The following is a 16,534-nucleotide window of genomic DNA, read 5'->3' as shown; positions in this document are numbered from 1 at the left end:
AATGCTGTTTGTCAATCGAATAACATTGCTATAACTTTCTGCAAAAACTTCATTGAAATCTAAGGGGAAAATAGTTGATTTTAAAAGATTTAAAAATTGGAGTTACCAATTGTGACATAGTAAATTTTATTTCCTCTGAAGTTAGAAAAGAAAGGAAGTAAACAGTTATGTGTTTACTTTCTTACTCAGTGATCATATGTCTCAGTTAAACCCATTAAACTATATTTGGCATTAGAACTATATTTACCTAAGAAGTTAAATTCTCCAGAAACTTCCATGGATAGAGTTTGTGTTTATGGGGTCTGTTTGCTGTCTTTTAAGTGGGTGCTAGTGGTAGTGTCTGTCCCATGGACCAGACAGTCCATGGGATTCTCCAGGTCAGAGTACTGGAGCGGGTAGCCTTTCTCTTCTCCAGGGGATCTTCCCAACCCAGGGATCGAACCCAGGTCTCTTGCATTGCAGGCAGATTCTTTACCCGCTGAGCCGCCTGGGAAGCCCAAGAATACCGGAGTGGGTAGCCTATCCCTTCTCCAGGGGATCTTCCTGACCCAGGAATCAAACTAGGGTCTCCTGCATTGCAGGCCGACTCTTTTCCAGCTGAAGTACCAGAGAAGCCTGAGTCCAGACTAAACTGCCTTTTGATGTGTTGATTTAGATAGTACATTCAGACTGTTCATTATGCTCCGGGGTGGTGCTTGCTTGATTTAGATAGTACATTCAGACTGTGTTCATTATGCTCTGGGATGGTGCTTGCTTGAGCTTGAAAGGAACTATTAGTACATTTATAGATAGGGGTGAAGAGAATTTGGAACGTCTTTGAAGAGTCAAGAGACATAGTTTATTCAAAAAAAGATCAGGTTGTAATCAGAATTACTGTAAATTGGTCAGTAAAGGAGAATAAATTAGAAGCAATATGGAAACGACAGTAGCATAATCGCAGATAACATGTAGAAACAAAGTAGGAATGTTGAATAACCGCTAGCTTGAAATCTCATTAGGGAAAAGTGTTTCCTCAGTGTATGAGCTCATTAACAAACCAGGAGCAGTAAAAGGCTAATCTAACACTATATGTCACTAGGGACTTGTATTTCACAAACGGTTTGAACACTGAAAACTTCAAACCATAGTAATTTATTGAAATATTTGTTGAGGAGGCCTATAGATTGCATACGTAGATTAAACAAGATGGAGAAAAATAAATACAGACAAATTGAGTGGTCAAAATGATCAAAAGTTAGGGATCATAATTTAGGCAATATGAGACAGTCAATGCTAAGTGAGCATTGCTTGAACAACTAAATGTATATACAGTGTTGCGTATCATTGCATCAAGGCATGGTTCATGACTTCTAGATTTTTCTCAGGTGTATGACATTGTTTCCTAAAGGCATTTTATACATTTATTATGTAAAATGAACAATGGTGTAATTGTCACTTGTATTCAATGATTGCACCTGGAATTTTATATATACATATATATTTTTTTCAGAGACTTAGACTTTTAATTTACTCTATTTTTAATAAAAACATTATTTATTCATTTGGCTGCATCGGGTCTTAGCTGCAGCAAACAGGATCTTGCTGTGGTGCACAGAATCTCTAGTTTCAACATTTGGGCTGAGTTGCTCTGTGGCTTGTGGGGTCTTAGTTCCCTGACCAGGGATCAAACCCACATCCCCTGCATTGCAAAATGGATTCTTAATTACTGGACTACAAGGGAAATCCTAACTTAGACCTTTAAATTTTATTGATTTTTATTTTTGACTGTGGCATGTGGGATCTTAGTTTCCCAACCAGGGATTGAACCCACGCCCCCTGCAGTGGTCGTGCTAAGTCTTAACTACTGGATAACCAGTGAAGTCCCTGGACTTAGACTTTTTTAGAAGAATCATATACTACTAAGGTATAGAGAAAGGATATCTATATATCTCTTTATATGAAATAAATTGGTTTTCGTATAAAAGTCAGTTTAGTCCGAACTTCCTTCACATTTAGCCTGACTCCTCAATTACTTTTTGACTTGAGTTGTCCAGGTGTTGTTTTTCTACAGATCTTTTGTTCCATCAAGAGTTTTGATGATTCATTATTTCTTGCGAGTGCTCAATTACTTCTGGGATTTTTTTTTGCTAGTACTTCCTTGTTCTTACCAGAAGATGTCAATGGAAGTTTTTCAGATAATAACCAGAATTCAGTCCTTCTTCAAATGGTTTTTAAATGTTCTGCTGACTGAAGTGTTAAGGGGTTGCACTTGTTCAGTCATACCACTAGAAATAAAGAATCACTACACTTTCTATGGATCTTACTCAACTCATAGACTGCATAGAGAAATGATGTACTTGAGCTATATCAAGCTCCAGCATGTCTATTCTAGATGACTTTCAGCCAGACTCACCTGTTATTTCTTTCTCTGAACTCTTGGGACATCTTTCTGCTCTAAGGCAAATTTCCTGAGAGATTCCTGGAATCCTCTTTTCCTTAGAGGATTTTATGTCAGCTTATATGTAACTATCACCATGGCAGTGACAGCTTTGCCATTGGGCAAATGGAAAATGTTAAGATATAGCATGATTTCAGAGATGTCTGATTTCTCTCAGTGACATATTTGAGATTGATTCAGAGGACAGTATACTACTATGTGGGACTATAGAGAGTTTAAAAGAGCAATTTAGGCTTAAGTGTAGGCCAAGGCCTCACAGGACTTGTAAAGTATTTTGGACTTTCTTGAACTTTATTCTAAGGGAGAGTCACTATAGGGTTTTAAGCAGGGGGAAGACTTGAATCAGATATTTTTTTTCTTTTAAGCACAAAATCATGTTAATCAAATGATGAAAGTCAGTATCACCAATAATGGAACAAAATGACAGTGTGTCCTTGCCATTGTATGACATCAGGAGAAGGCAGTGTAAAATCATCACCAACATAAAATCGCTGCAAGAAAAAAAGTGTGTCTAGAATCTAATCATGAAGTAGGAAGCAGATCCTGGTGTGGGTCATTCTACAAAAAGAATTTAAAAATTTAAAAAATGAAATCTCTGAAATTAAAAAAAATGAGTGTCATGAAAGACCATAAGAAGCTGAATAATTAGGTTAATTGTGGAAAGTGTGTGGTCTTTGATAAAAGTTCTGGAATTAAAAAATCCACAAAAGTATTTGTGACATTTGGGAGAATTTGTATATAGATACTATCAGTGTTAAATTTCTTGAATATGAAAATAGTATTGTAGTTGTGTAGGAGAATGTCTCTGTTTCTAAGAGGTACATGGTGAGAAATATCTTGGAGAGTGAAATATCTACAATTTACTTTCCAGTTGTTTAGGGGATAGAATGTTATTAATGTTATATTTAGGTGGAGGATGCTGTTAACTGTACCATACTTCCAATTTTGTAGGTTCATAATTTTTCAAAATAAAAGGAGGGTATAACAAGTGAGGGTATATACGGTGAAGTCAAGAGCTAGAGTTTGACTCTTTGATTTAACCCTTTAAGTTGCAGGTTCCAATGTCATTCAGCGTTGTAAGTGAGGTGATGGTCTCTCATAGAAAAGCCTTTAGTGAAGTTGATTCATCCAGAGTACCTGAGATGTTGGATAATTTTGTCAAGAAAATAATTTTTTAGTTATAGGTGTGGTGAGATTAGATAGATAAATGTGTTCAAACTTCCACTAGCCTTTTGGTAATGAAAGGATTATTCTGAATAGTTGAGATTCTCAGATCACTAAAATAGGTGTTGGTGAGTGTTTTTAAAATCTTTCTTAACCCTAGAACTTCTAATTTTAACAGTTGAAGCGTTCTAATTTGAAAGACCTTTTTAAAGACAACTACTTGGCTATGGTTTTTCCATTGGTCATGTATGGATGTGAGAGTTGGACTTTGAAGAAAGCTGAGCGCCGAAGAATTGATGCTTTTGAACTGTGGTGGTGTTGGAGAAGACTCTTGAGAGTCCCTTGGACTGCAAGGAGATCCAACCAGTCCATTCTAAAGGAGATCAACCTTGGGATTTCTTTGGAAGGAATAATGCTAAAGCTGAAGCTCCAGTACTTTGGCCACCTCATGTGAAGTGTTGACTCATTGGAAAAGACTGATGCTGGGAGGGATTGGGGGCAGGAGGAGACGGGGACGACAGAGGATGAGATGGCTGGATGGCGTCACTGACTCGATGGACGTGAGTCTGAGTGAACTCCGGGAGTTGGTGATGGACAGGGAGGCCTGGCGTGCTGCGATCCATGGGTCACAAAGAGTGGGACATGACTGAACGTCTGAACTGAACTGAACTTGAATAAACTTAGTATTGATGAAATTCAGTTTCAAAAATCATTTATAAAATAGTACTTTTCTCAGACACGAACAGAACATTATGTTACTCATGTAAGAAAACTTTTTAAAATAATAAAGCTTACCCCTTTTAAGTACCAAAATATTAAAGAATAAAATAACTTTGAAGCTTATTTACCCACTTTCCTTCTGCAGTGCTAATTATTTTGGGGTTGGAAAGCTTTCATTTTAGTCCTATCTCTAGGCAACTGACATTTTCTTCATCTGTAAAACAAATGTATTATGAATAAGAAAGTACGTAAGACAACTAAAATAATAGGTATAGTCTATTACTTCCCTTCTTTTGCTTTATTTAAAAAATTTTCATTGTAACATAAGACACATATCAAGAAAACTACATAACAGATGTGTAGTTGATTGAATTACGTTTTTACCCAAAATAGTCGAGATTTTTTTTCTATGACGCCTACAATAATATTGTTAAGAGTATGTCTTAGGATTGATCCTTTGGGGGTTTAGTCTGATTTTTATTCACGTTCTTTCATCCTTTGCACATTCCAGTTTTGATCTGGCATTTGAGTTTGCCTTTCTCTCTTGCTCTCTTTAGAGATATTACTCTATTCCTTATTTCCTTTTTTACTTTTGATAACTTTGTATGGGATTTAACTTCTCTGCTTATTGTTTTTCTTACATTCTAATTTAACTTCTTGCAGTTTAATTTTTAAAATTTTAATTTTATATTGGGGTATAGGTGATTAACAATGTTGTGTTAGTATCAGGTGTGTTTCTTGCTTTTTTTGACCACCTGCATGCCTTGTGGTAATCTTAGTTCCCCAACTAGGGATTGAGCTTGTGCCCCTTGCAGTAGAAGCACAGAATCCTAATCTGTGGACCACTAGGGAAGTCCCAGCATTTCTTTTTGCATTTTAGACTACCTTCTAAACTTTCAGATAACTTGACTACTTTATACTACCTTTCTCAGTTCAGTCAGTTTAGTTGCTCAGTCATGTCCGACTCTTTGCGACCCCATGAATCGCAGCACACCAGGCCTCCCTGTCCATCACCAACTCCCGGAGTTCACTCAGACTCAAATCCATCGAGTCAGTGATGCCATCCAGCCATCTCATCCTCTGTCGTCCCCTTCTCCTCCTGCCCCCAATCCCTCCCGGCATCAGAGTCTTTTCCAATGAATCAACTCTTCGCATGAGGTGGCCAAAGTACTGGAGTTTCAGCTTTAACATCATTCCTTCCAAAGAAATCCCAGGGCTGATCTCCTTGAATATGTGTAAAATGGAATGTGGATTTGTCACTGGGCAACAAGGAGACGACACAGTTGTACCCTCAGCTATTTGTTGTGCAGTGACTAGTTGCCAATACACTTTGAAAGAGGGGACATGATTGGCCACTAATTATGATGTTCATCTTCTATTTATGTGACGATTTGTGGACTGAGGAGCAAAGTTTGTACTCTATGTAATAGTTAATATGTTAGCAGAAATTGAAGCCATGGTGTTGGGGACTGTTTTTAGTTAACTAAAAGTGAGAAAAAGTGTAAGTGTTACTTGTTTAGTCGTATCTGACTCTTTGCAACCCATGTGTGTAGCCCACCAGGGTTCTCTGTCCATGGAATTCTTCAGGCAAGAATACTGGAGTGGCTTGCCATGTCCTCCTCCAGGGGATCTTCCCAACCTGGGGATCAAACTGAGGTCTCCCAAATTGCAGGCAGATTCTTTACTATCTGAGCCACCAGGGACGCCTTTAGTTAACCAAACCCTGGTGTAAAACATGGAATGAAATTCTTACACAACAGAATCATGCACAGTGAGAACTCTGTCTTAATACGAAATATCAGGTTGTACTTGGATTTGGTGACAGTTGTGAAGATGATAATGGAACTAATCCGAGACACTTATACAGTAACATGATAGTCTTTCAAAAATATTTAAAAAAAAAGATTAAAAATATTTTTTTCAATAAATTCCTTAACAGGGGAATGTGTGTATCTCTGTGTATGTATAATAAGGGTAAAGATTTGAAAGGAAAAGTTTTAGCATTTGTTGCATTAATATATTCTATAAACTTCTGTTTTCTGTTTCTGATAATTCTACATTGCTCAGTGTTATGATTACAACCTTCATTTTGCGATCTGAGGAATTCCTTCTGGCTTGTGGTTGGGTCCCTCTTGCAGATCCTCCTCCATAGATGGCTGTGATTGTTGCCTTTTTTCATTACTGCTGTAAAGAGTTAGTGGTGTTGTGTGGCCTGCATTTATTTGTTCACATAAATGGAGAGGGATAAGGGATGAAAGGATTAAAAAACATGCCTCCAGGGCTGGGCTTAAGTATTTTTTACTGTGCAGATTTTACAACTGGAGGGGGAAAAACTATGACATGTATATGAACATACTGAAGAGCGTGAAGAAAAATTTTAAATCACCTACTGTAGTTCCATTTTTCATTTAGGTGTATATCTGTTTATACATTTCTTCTTCATATATACAAATACTCTTGCATTTTTACTCAAAATGTTTTAAATGTTTTTCTTATTCTTTATGCTTCCAAGTGGATTTTCAAGATACATACACGTTAAAGCTTTTTCTTATGTAAAAATGTGTGAAAACAGAATAGAGACTTAAAGTGGAGACAGTACATGTATCACCCACCTTTAGTGATTTCAGTTCCCAGGCAATCTTACTTCATCCATACCCACCTATGCTATTATTTTGAAGTCGGTTCTAGGTAAATATTTTAGTACACTCCAGATAACTATTTCAGCACATACAGTTAAATTTTTTTTTACCAAATTGTTCTCCAGAAAAGTGTTCTCCGTGTATACTTGTCAGAGATAAGATTGTGTGTGTTAGTCGCTCAGTTGTATCTGACTCTTTGCAACCCCATGGATGGTAGCCTGCTAGGCTTCTCTGTCCATGGGATTCTCCAGGCAGGAATGCTGGAGCGGATTGCCATTTCCTTCACCAGAGGATCTTCCCAACTCAGGGATCAAACCTGGGTCTCCTGCACTGCAGGCAGATTCTTTACGGTTTGAGCTACAGGGGAGTCCGAGAAAATATTAAAGTAAAGTAGTAAAGTCACTCAGTCGTGTCCGACTCTTTGTGACCCTGTGGACTGCAGCCCACCAGGCTCCTCAATCCATGGGATTCTCCAGGCAAGAATACTGGAGTGGGTTGCCATCCTTCTCCAGGGGATCTTCCCAACCCAGGGCTCGAACCCAGGTCTCCCGCATTGGAGGCAGACGCTTGAACCTCTAAATCACATTAAAAAATTTAGTATTGCTGGTCAGACACATGCATATGTGTAATTTGCCTCAGGTAATATAAAAACTCCTAGTAAAGTGAGTTTGGGTATGCTTGTTTGCTCTGGCGGGAAACTTCCTGGTCTCATCAGTATGTCCCTCATGGGAATGCTGTGACAATTAGAGAGGGTGATCATATAATTCACCACCCAGACTGGGACACGTCTGACGCCTGACGGAGGCTCTGTTAGTAATGATGCCAGCGGAACAGACTCGCGTAGACCTGTGCAGTGTTTCGGCACCGCTGGACCGTATGCTTACCTTAGTACTACGTAGTGTGTAAGATGCAGGAAACATGAAGTCACTGTCTCATGTAGTCAGTGGATGGTAGCTTTTGTTCATGCCTGTGTGTGAATATGTGTACAAGTCTTTCCTTTAAAAGAAGTGTTTTGAATTAGCAATCCAGAATCCTAAGTTGGCAGTTTGTGTTTCTGCGTGTTTTTGGAGCTGACAGTGACTGTAGTTCTTAAAAGTAATCTGATTTTCATAGTTAGGAAGATGTTTGTGTTAATATTTGCAGCTGGAAAATGCCGGAGGAGACCTTAAGGATGGCCACCAGCACAGTGAAGGAGCCGTTGTCATTCTGGATGCAGGTGCTCAGTACGGAAAAGTCATAGACCGAAGAGTGAGGGAACTGTTCGTGCAGTCTGAGATCTTCCCCTTGGAAACACCAGCATTTGCCATAAAAGAGCAAGGATTCCGGTGAGATTCGATTGCAGGATATTTTATTACTAATTTGCTTGGACACTTAATTTTTTAATGAAAATAAAATGGATTGGTTTTAATACAAGACATTTTCCATGGCTTTTGACATTAAAAGAAATTAAAATTAAAGGAAAAGATTACGTTAATTTTATTTGCACAGTTTAAGAATTTATCATTTGAATATTTTATGTTTTATAGCAGAGGTCCCCAACCTCTGGGCCAAGGTCCAGCACCTGTCAGATCAGTGGTGGCATTAGATTAGAAATAAAGTGCACAAAATGTAATGTACAAGAATCATCCTGACACCACCCCCACCCCTGGAAAACTTGTCTTTCATGAAACCACTCCCTGGTCCCAGAAAGGTTGGGGACTGCTGTTGTATAGGATTTCTGGATCAGACTTAGATTTGGCTGTTACGGTCATTCATTCATCCCAGATTACTTGATCAAAGGGATATATATAATGGTTAGAGTATCTAAATTAGAGAATGCTGTGTACAGTTCGTCTCTTTTGCTTCCTATCCCAGGAGACTAGTTTTTAAATTATGAAGACTTCTAATTTAAGGGCTAATTCTATAACTTGTACTATTAAAGCTAGTCAAAGTGACATTCAATTTATATGTAACTTCATCCTTTAACAGCTATTTTTGGTTAATGCTATATCTTTTCTCTTGGAATTAATGTTCCTTGTTTATTGAGTGTTATTCAGAAGCAAGCAACTACAGTTTATATCCTTAATTAGCTTTCAAGATTTTGTGCTGTATTTCTTCCAAAATACAGTATGTTTAATTTTTCTTAAAAGCATAAGGTTTTTCCTTTAGACAAATGGTTACCTTTCAGAAACTTTATAGATGTGTATACATTATCCTTTGTTTCTTATTTTTGAAATGGAGTTAATTGTGAATCAGAAAACATTTAACTCTGTTTTAGTTTTAGGATGCAGATAATTTTATAGTAAGAAGGAACGCTTTGAGTTTATCTTATTCAACTGTCTTGATTTGCCAGTGAGAACCAATTTTAAGGGAATTAAAACTGTAAGAAATCTGAATGGCTCTCTGTCAAATCCAAGCTCCATCATTCCCCAAATCCAAAGCAAACAGACAGAAATTCCCAGCAAACTAATTGAAACCAAATGTTGTGGAATAGGGTAACCAATATTGACAATGAAGTCTAACTGATTTTCTTGTCACCTGATTACCTGATCATAAACAATTTCTAGGTCCTGCTTACACCAATGGCTTCTCTCCGTGGGAGAACAGGAACTATAGCACTGTTGCTTTCATTACCATGATCTTTTCTGCTGAAATAGCCATTTGATCACCCTTTTTCTAGAATAAATTTTAGGTTTATGACTTGAAAGACATCTTAACCTACCTGTTTTTAGAAGCTTGATCTGCTTGATACATATGCTGGTATCTGGAATGCCTTGAGACTTACTGGGCCTTGTAATTGCAAGTTGTTTCAAAATAATAGCAGGGTAGAAATAGAAAACTCAGAAAGAGTGATTAGCTCTTCTCAAGCTTATTGAGATAAGAATTTTCATAATTGGCTTAAATGCTGCTTGAGTTTTATCCATGACTAAGTCCATTGCTTTTTCTTTTTAATAGTATTAAGAATGTTATAGCAGATTAATGAGGGATGCTGGGCAGTCCCATGGTGGTTATCATTTATAAAACTAAAACATACTGAAATTCTAGAGATCTTGGTTATTAAATATATTTTACAGAGTTTTAGCTTCTTCATTTTTAAGGAGCTAGGTTACATATCTACCCTTAGGGATAGCCCATTCCCCTTTAAAATTGTTATCTTAAAGGGATGTCACATTTATCATCTTGAGTAAGTAGATTGTCTTCAGTCTGTTTGCAAGAGATAAGCTAACAAACATAATGTATACCAAGATTCATGTTACCAATATAAAGTTCAAAGAGTAGGGCTTTTGTGCTCACTCAGATTATTATATATATATTTTTTAAGTTGAGTAATTTTCATGATTTATATTATTTTATTGGATGTATTACAAGTCTGTCATTTTAGTTTATGTTTTTACATAGCAGGCAGCCACTAATTATAAGTGGATTGTAATCCAGATTTGTTTGTAAGTAGATTTTGGTTGGAATGCGTTTTCCTTTAGAAATATGGACTTCCAAAGTGACTCAGTGGTAAAGAATCCACCTGCCAATGCAGGATACTTGGATTTGATCCCTGGGTTGGGAAGATCCTCTGGAGAAGGAAATGGCAACCCATCCCAGTATTCTTGGCTGGGAAATCCCATGGACAGAGGAACCTGGCTGGCTACAGTCCATGGACCAGGCCCCAGAAGAGTCTGACAGGACTTAGTGACCAAGCAACAGCAACATGCCTGGATTGTATAAGTGGGCGTGTGTGACAAACTGGAGAGCCTAAGTAATCTGAAGGTGCAAGTCTTTCTGTGATTCCAGTTATTTGTAGCCATGTTAGAGTGAAAGTCCAATGTTAGCAGATTTTAGAAAATATAGACATCTGAATATTTATGTAAAAATCATAATATTAAAGTGTTCCAAAATTTTTTGATTGAATGGGGAGGACCAAAGTTACCTGTATCAGAAGCCAGCCTCATTTTTCAGCTTTCTTTATACAAATAGTCTGTTCCCAAGTTAACCCATAGAATGCTCTATAAATTCTAATTTATAGAATACTGACTTGGGTTCTGAGAGCAGGGCATATGAGGCAGGTCATGTTAGCTTTTACTTCAGGGTCTCAGGTGAAATTGTTGGGAATATTGGTCAGGTTTTAAACAGGCAAAATTAGGTAATTCTTCACATTTCCTGATATTCTTTATTGTAGAATATTTTGCTCCACATAATCCAGAGCCTTCATAATACTTTTACTTGTCCTACTGTGTAACTGCGTTACTCCTTAACCTCTCAGAAGTCGTGTATTTTCACCTTCTGCCTTGAGAATTCTCATTTACTTCCTCCACTGATGAGGAAAACAAAACAAATTTAGGCTTACCTTCATAGATGGAGACATTGGTTTTATATATTTGGGAAGTTTGTGCTTATTAACAAGAGACTGTTGAATTGGTTAGCTTTCCCATATTGCAATAAAATAGAGTAAAAATAGCTGTGTAGGGGATTCCCTGTCAATCCAGTGCTTGAGACTTCCACTGCAGGCGGGATGGAGCATGGATTCAATCTCTGATTGGGGAACTAAGATCCCGAATGTCGCACAGTCCGAAAAAGAAAAGAATTAAGCTGTGTAGGAGACTATTAATTAGCTGTGATAAAATCTGGATCTGCTGTGGCATACTGAAAACAACAAAATCTGAGTCTGTATTGAGTTTCCCTCAGAGGTACAAGCAAGAGAGGGCATAGACCTTGTATAAAAATTAACAGAGATTCTTCATTACTGTCTTCTTTAAATCCACAGTGCTATTATCATCTCTGGAGGGCCTAATTCTGTGTATGCAGAAGATGCTCCCTGGTTTGATCCAGCAATATTCACGATTGGCAAGCCTGTTCTTGGAATTTGCTATGGCATGCAGGTACATACATCTGTGAATTTGCCTTAAAAGTTACTTTGTTCTGCTTGTGACTCCTACTGTTTTAGTGTTTTCTGTCTTTAGAGCATTTAGGATATTTAGTTGTATGAGAGAATTTGTTCATATTACAAGTGTTTATGAATTGCCGCACTAGTATGGCAAAACTGATTTGAGTGAGGATTTTCAAAAGAGCAACTATATGTATTACTGCTTACAACAAAACCTTGTCCATTATAAAAAAAGAAAGGCATTTAAATATACATAAAAGTTGAAGTAGTAGTTCAGAGAGAGCTCCTTTATACATTTACTCAATTCCCTAATTATAAAATTTTTAACCATTTTGAGAGTAGTTTGCAAACATGATGTTCTGTTACTTGTTGTATCCTAAGTACTAGAATTCTGTCTTACATAACCACAGTATGGCTATCAAAATCAGGAAGTTAACATTGACTTGGTGTTCACATCTGATCCACAGACTCCGTTAACATTTCACAGGCTCATCAGTGTCTCTTAAAAGTCACGAATTTAATCTAGACCACGTGTTGTGTGTTTAGTTGTCATGTCTCTTTACATTCCTTTAGTTTAGAATCATTCCTCAATCTTTCCTTCTCTTTCATGACCTTGCCAGTTTAAAAAAATGTACATCCCAGTTACCTTGTAGAATAGTCTTCAGTTTCGGTTTGTTTGATGTTTCCTCTTTGTTAGATTCAGGCTATGTGTTTTCGGCAGGAGTAGCGCAGGAGTAATGCTGTGCTCGTGCTTCCCTGGTGGCTCAGTGGGAAAGAATCCCCTGCAATGCAGGAGACCCCGGCTTCGATCCCTGGGCTGGGAAGATCCCCTGGAGGAGAAAGTGGCAACCCACTCCAGTATTCTTGCCTGGGAAACCCCATGGACAGAGGGGCCTGGCATGGGGTTGCAAAAGTGTCACATATGACTTTGCAACTAAACAACAGCAAATGCTGTGCCCTTCGCAGCATCTCACTAGAAGGCTGCTGCTGCTGCTAAGCTGCTTCAGTCGTGTCCAACTCTGTGCGGCCCCGTAGATGGCAGGCCACCAGGCTCCCTTGTCCCTGGGATTCTCGAGGCAAGAACACTGGAGTGGGTTGCCATATGTCAATTAATACTGTGATAGGTGGTGTTCCTTTAGATTATTTGATTAAAATGGTGTTTGCCAAGTGTCTTCAATGTAATGTAAATTAAGTGTATGTAGGGGAGTGGCCAAGATAGTGGAATAGGAAAACCCTGAGCTCACCTTCTGTCTTGGGCACAGGCATCCTATGCCAGGAAAATGAGCCCCCAGAACATTTGGCTTTGAAGGCCAGTGAGACTTACTTTTGGGAGAGACAAAGGGTTGTGGGAAATAGCGATTCCTTTTTTAAGGGGCACCCACAAAATCTTCCATGCTCCAAGACCTAGGGCAGATGCAGTAATTTGAAAGGAGCCTCGGCAGACTCATCGACTGATCTTACAGAGTCTCCTGCAGGGGCAGAAGGCGACTGGAGCTCACCCTAGGGACGTGGATGCTCGTGGTGGCCATTTGTGACGCTCCTTCTGCCATGAGGACACGGCTGCTGGTGCCATTTTTGTGTCCTCCTCATTTTAGAAAGTGAGCAAAACAGCACATTATCTTTTTTTAAACAGTCTGGTTGAAACCTCTGTACTGATATGAACAATGCTCAGAGGGAATCTGTTCAAAAGTTAGAACGTGAGCAGACCGATATATTTTCTTCTAGCTATCTTTGGAGCTTTCAGTAAAGGAAGGAAATATAAATCAGTGTTCATGTAAGAATGTGAATATTTTTATTTCTATTCTTAATACAGGGCAGAATATTAGAAATTGCTGGTCTGCAAAACAGCTTTAGTTGATTTTGTTTCCTTCTAATTGTTATGATTTTCCATTATATTTTCCATTATAACATAAAGAAGAGTCTCACAGGATATTTTTTTAGGACCCACTTAAATATGCAGGTCAGGAAGCAACAGTTAGAACTGGACATGGAACAACGACTGGTTCCAAATAGGAAGAGGAGTACATCAAGGCTGTATACTGTCACCCTGCTTATTTAACTTATATGCAGAGTACATCATGAGAAACGCTGGACTGGAAGAAGCACAAGCTGGAATCAAGATTGCCGGGAGAAATATCAATAACCTCAGATATGCAGATGACACCACCCTTATGGCAGAAAGTGAAGAAGAACTAAAAAGCCTCTTGATGAAAGTGAAAGAGGAGAGTGAAAAAGTTGGCCTAAAGCTCAACATTCAGAAAACGAAAATCATGGCATCTGGTCCCATTACTTCATGGCAAATAGATGGAGAAACAGTGGAAACAGTGTCAGACTTTATTTTCTTGGGCTCCAAAATCACTGCAGATGGTGACTGCAGCCATGAAATTAAAAGATGCTTACTCCTTGGAAGAAAAGTTATGACCAACCTAGATAGCATATTCAAAAGCAGAGACATTACTTTGCCAACAAAGGTCCGTCTAGTCAAAGCTATGGTTTTTCCAGTGGTCATGTATGGATGTGAGAGTTGGACTGTGAAGAAAGCTGAGCGCCGAAGAATTGATGCTTTTGAACTGTGGTGTTGGAGAAGACTTCCTGAGAGTCCTGTGGACTGCAAGGAGATCCAGCCAGTCCATTCTGAAGGAGATCAACCTTGGGATTTCTTTGGAAGGAATGATGCTAAAGCTGAAGCTCCAGTACTTTGGCCACCTCATGCAAAGAGTTGACTCATTGGAAAAGACTCTGATGCTGGGAGGGATTGGGGGCAGGAGGAGAAGGGGACGACAGAGGATGAGATGGCTGGATGGCATCACAGACTCGATGGACGTGAGTTTGAGTGAACTCCGGGAGTTGGTGATGGACAGGGACGCCTGGTGTGCTGCGATTCATGGGGTCACAAAGAGTCAGACTCGACTGAGCGACTGTACTGAACTGAACTGCTTTCATAGGAGGATAATGGAATAGAATGATCTTGTTCCTTTGGGCAGAAATTATCTTTCTATGAAATGCTGATATAAATAATGCCTCAAAGCTAATGTGCAGTTTGTAAAGGACTAACATTTCCTAGAGACTCCTGATTGGGTAACGTTAGCACCGAAGGCCTCCCTCTAGTGTATACCTTTGCCCCCTCCATGGTAGTCTGAAATCTTATGTACTGTCTTTTCCCCTTAACTCTTGAGTCTTACTGATTGCTTCCTGGTAATTCTTTGCTTTGGAAGAAAAAAGTTTGTCCTGCTCCTTGCAGTGTTTATTTCTATTATGGTTTATCCATCACTCAGCATAAGAAATAGAATATTAGTAAAACTTGAAACTCTCTTTGTACTTTTTTCCAATCTACACTGTTCTATCTTCCAGCAAGAGGTAAGTAACACTTTCACTGAATTGTTATTCACTCCCTTTCTTTTCTTTATAGATTTATACACATTGTATTTCTAGATAATATATTATCTAGTTTTGTTTATTGATCTTCATGTAAGTGAAATCATGCTTTGTGTAGTTTCATTTTTGGTTTTGAAAGTCACTAATTTTAAGTTATTTTCACTACTGAAATTATTGTTTGAATGTAGTGATACATTCAGGTATATCACAAATAGTGATACATTGGACTATTAGCGTTGCTGTTCTTTTCCCAAGTTTTTGCAATTACAGATGCTGCCATGAATATTTTTCAATTTTGGTATTGTACATACACAAAATTTTCTCTAAGCTAACCATTAGTTGAAATGCTGAGTCTCAACTTCACTAAGAACTATTTGCCCCCAGTATACCTTCCCACAGCAGTATGTAAAAATTCCTTTTGCTCTATATCCCTGCAGGCCTTGACAAGGTTAGATTTTTTTTTTTTTTCAATTTGCCTAGCCGAAGAGGTGTTAAATGACATGGTGTAGTCGTAATGGTCATTTTCCTTATTTTAAGATTCATGGATTTATTTGCCATTAGTCATTAGTGTCTGGTTTGCTCTAAAAGATTAGTCATGATTTTTGCACATTTTGGTTAAATTTTTAAAATTGTTTTTATATATGCTAGATGCTAAACTTTTGCCAGTTATGTATATTGCATATACCTTCTAGATTCTGACTTCTCTCTTCACTATAGTTTCATTTTTTTAAAGAAACATCTTTATTACAAGCATTTGGTTTCTGTATATACTCTCACACAGACTTTGTTAAATTTTTTGTTGGGAGAATTTCCTTTCATTTCCCCCTCCCAAATCTAAGATTTATTTTGAAATCTTGACATACAAGATAGATAAAAGGGGAGCTGACCGGACCCATTGCAGTGGTAAACCTGCTAGACCTACAGGGCTTTTGTTGTTGTTTGAGGCATTTAGGACCTCAAGGTTATCACGAATCCAAAGCGAAAGCCATTTCCTTAAGTTAATATAGAATATTAAAACAAAATTTTAACCAAGTAGAGTGTTCTGCTTTACGTAAAGTTATTCCCTCCCCACTCTGCCACACACAGACACTTAGCTGATTCTTCAGTTCCTTGTATTTTCACTTGTACCTAGCATACATGCATACATAAGTCAGAAGTCAAGAATAAACATGAAAGCCTTCTGAACAGGTGAGATAGCTCTAAATTTTGCTGCAAGCCTTTGGCTTTATAAAAACCTTTAATTTAGACTTTGTGGAGTTTTAAATTGTGTTGTGTTCCAGCAGCTTTGGTTAGCTTGATCACTCAGCTGTCTTTTGATTAAGAACTGGAAATTTAGAGGAGGCA

General features: G+C 38.2%; 1 protein-coding gene across 1 annotated transcript in view; it reads left to right on the top strand.

Moving 5' to 3' along the window:
• The window catches only part of GMPS (guanine monophosphate synthase), a 71,506-nt gene that overhangs the window by 19,568 nt on the left and 35,404 nt on the right, over positions 1–16,534 (top strand). The window contains exons 2-3 of the mRNA XM_018048573.1: positions 8,104–8,285; positions 11,696–11,810. Of these exons, the coding sequence (XP_017904062.1) occupies positions 8,104–8,285; positions 11,696–11,810 (297 nt within the window). The remainder of the gene's footprint in view (positions 1–8,103; positions 8,286–11,695; positions 11,811–16,534) is intronic.

Source organism: Capra hircus, chromosome 1 (assembly GCF_001704415.2).
Source record: "Capra hircus breed San Clemente chromosome 1, ASM170441v1, whole genome shotgun sequence".
In the NCBI taxonomy this organism is placed as follows: Eukaryota; Metazoa; Chordata; class Mammalia; order Artiodactyla; family Bovidae; genus Capra; species Capra hircus.
This window is presented reverse-complemented; position numbering and strand designations above follow the sequence as displayed.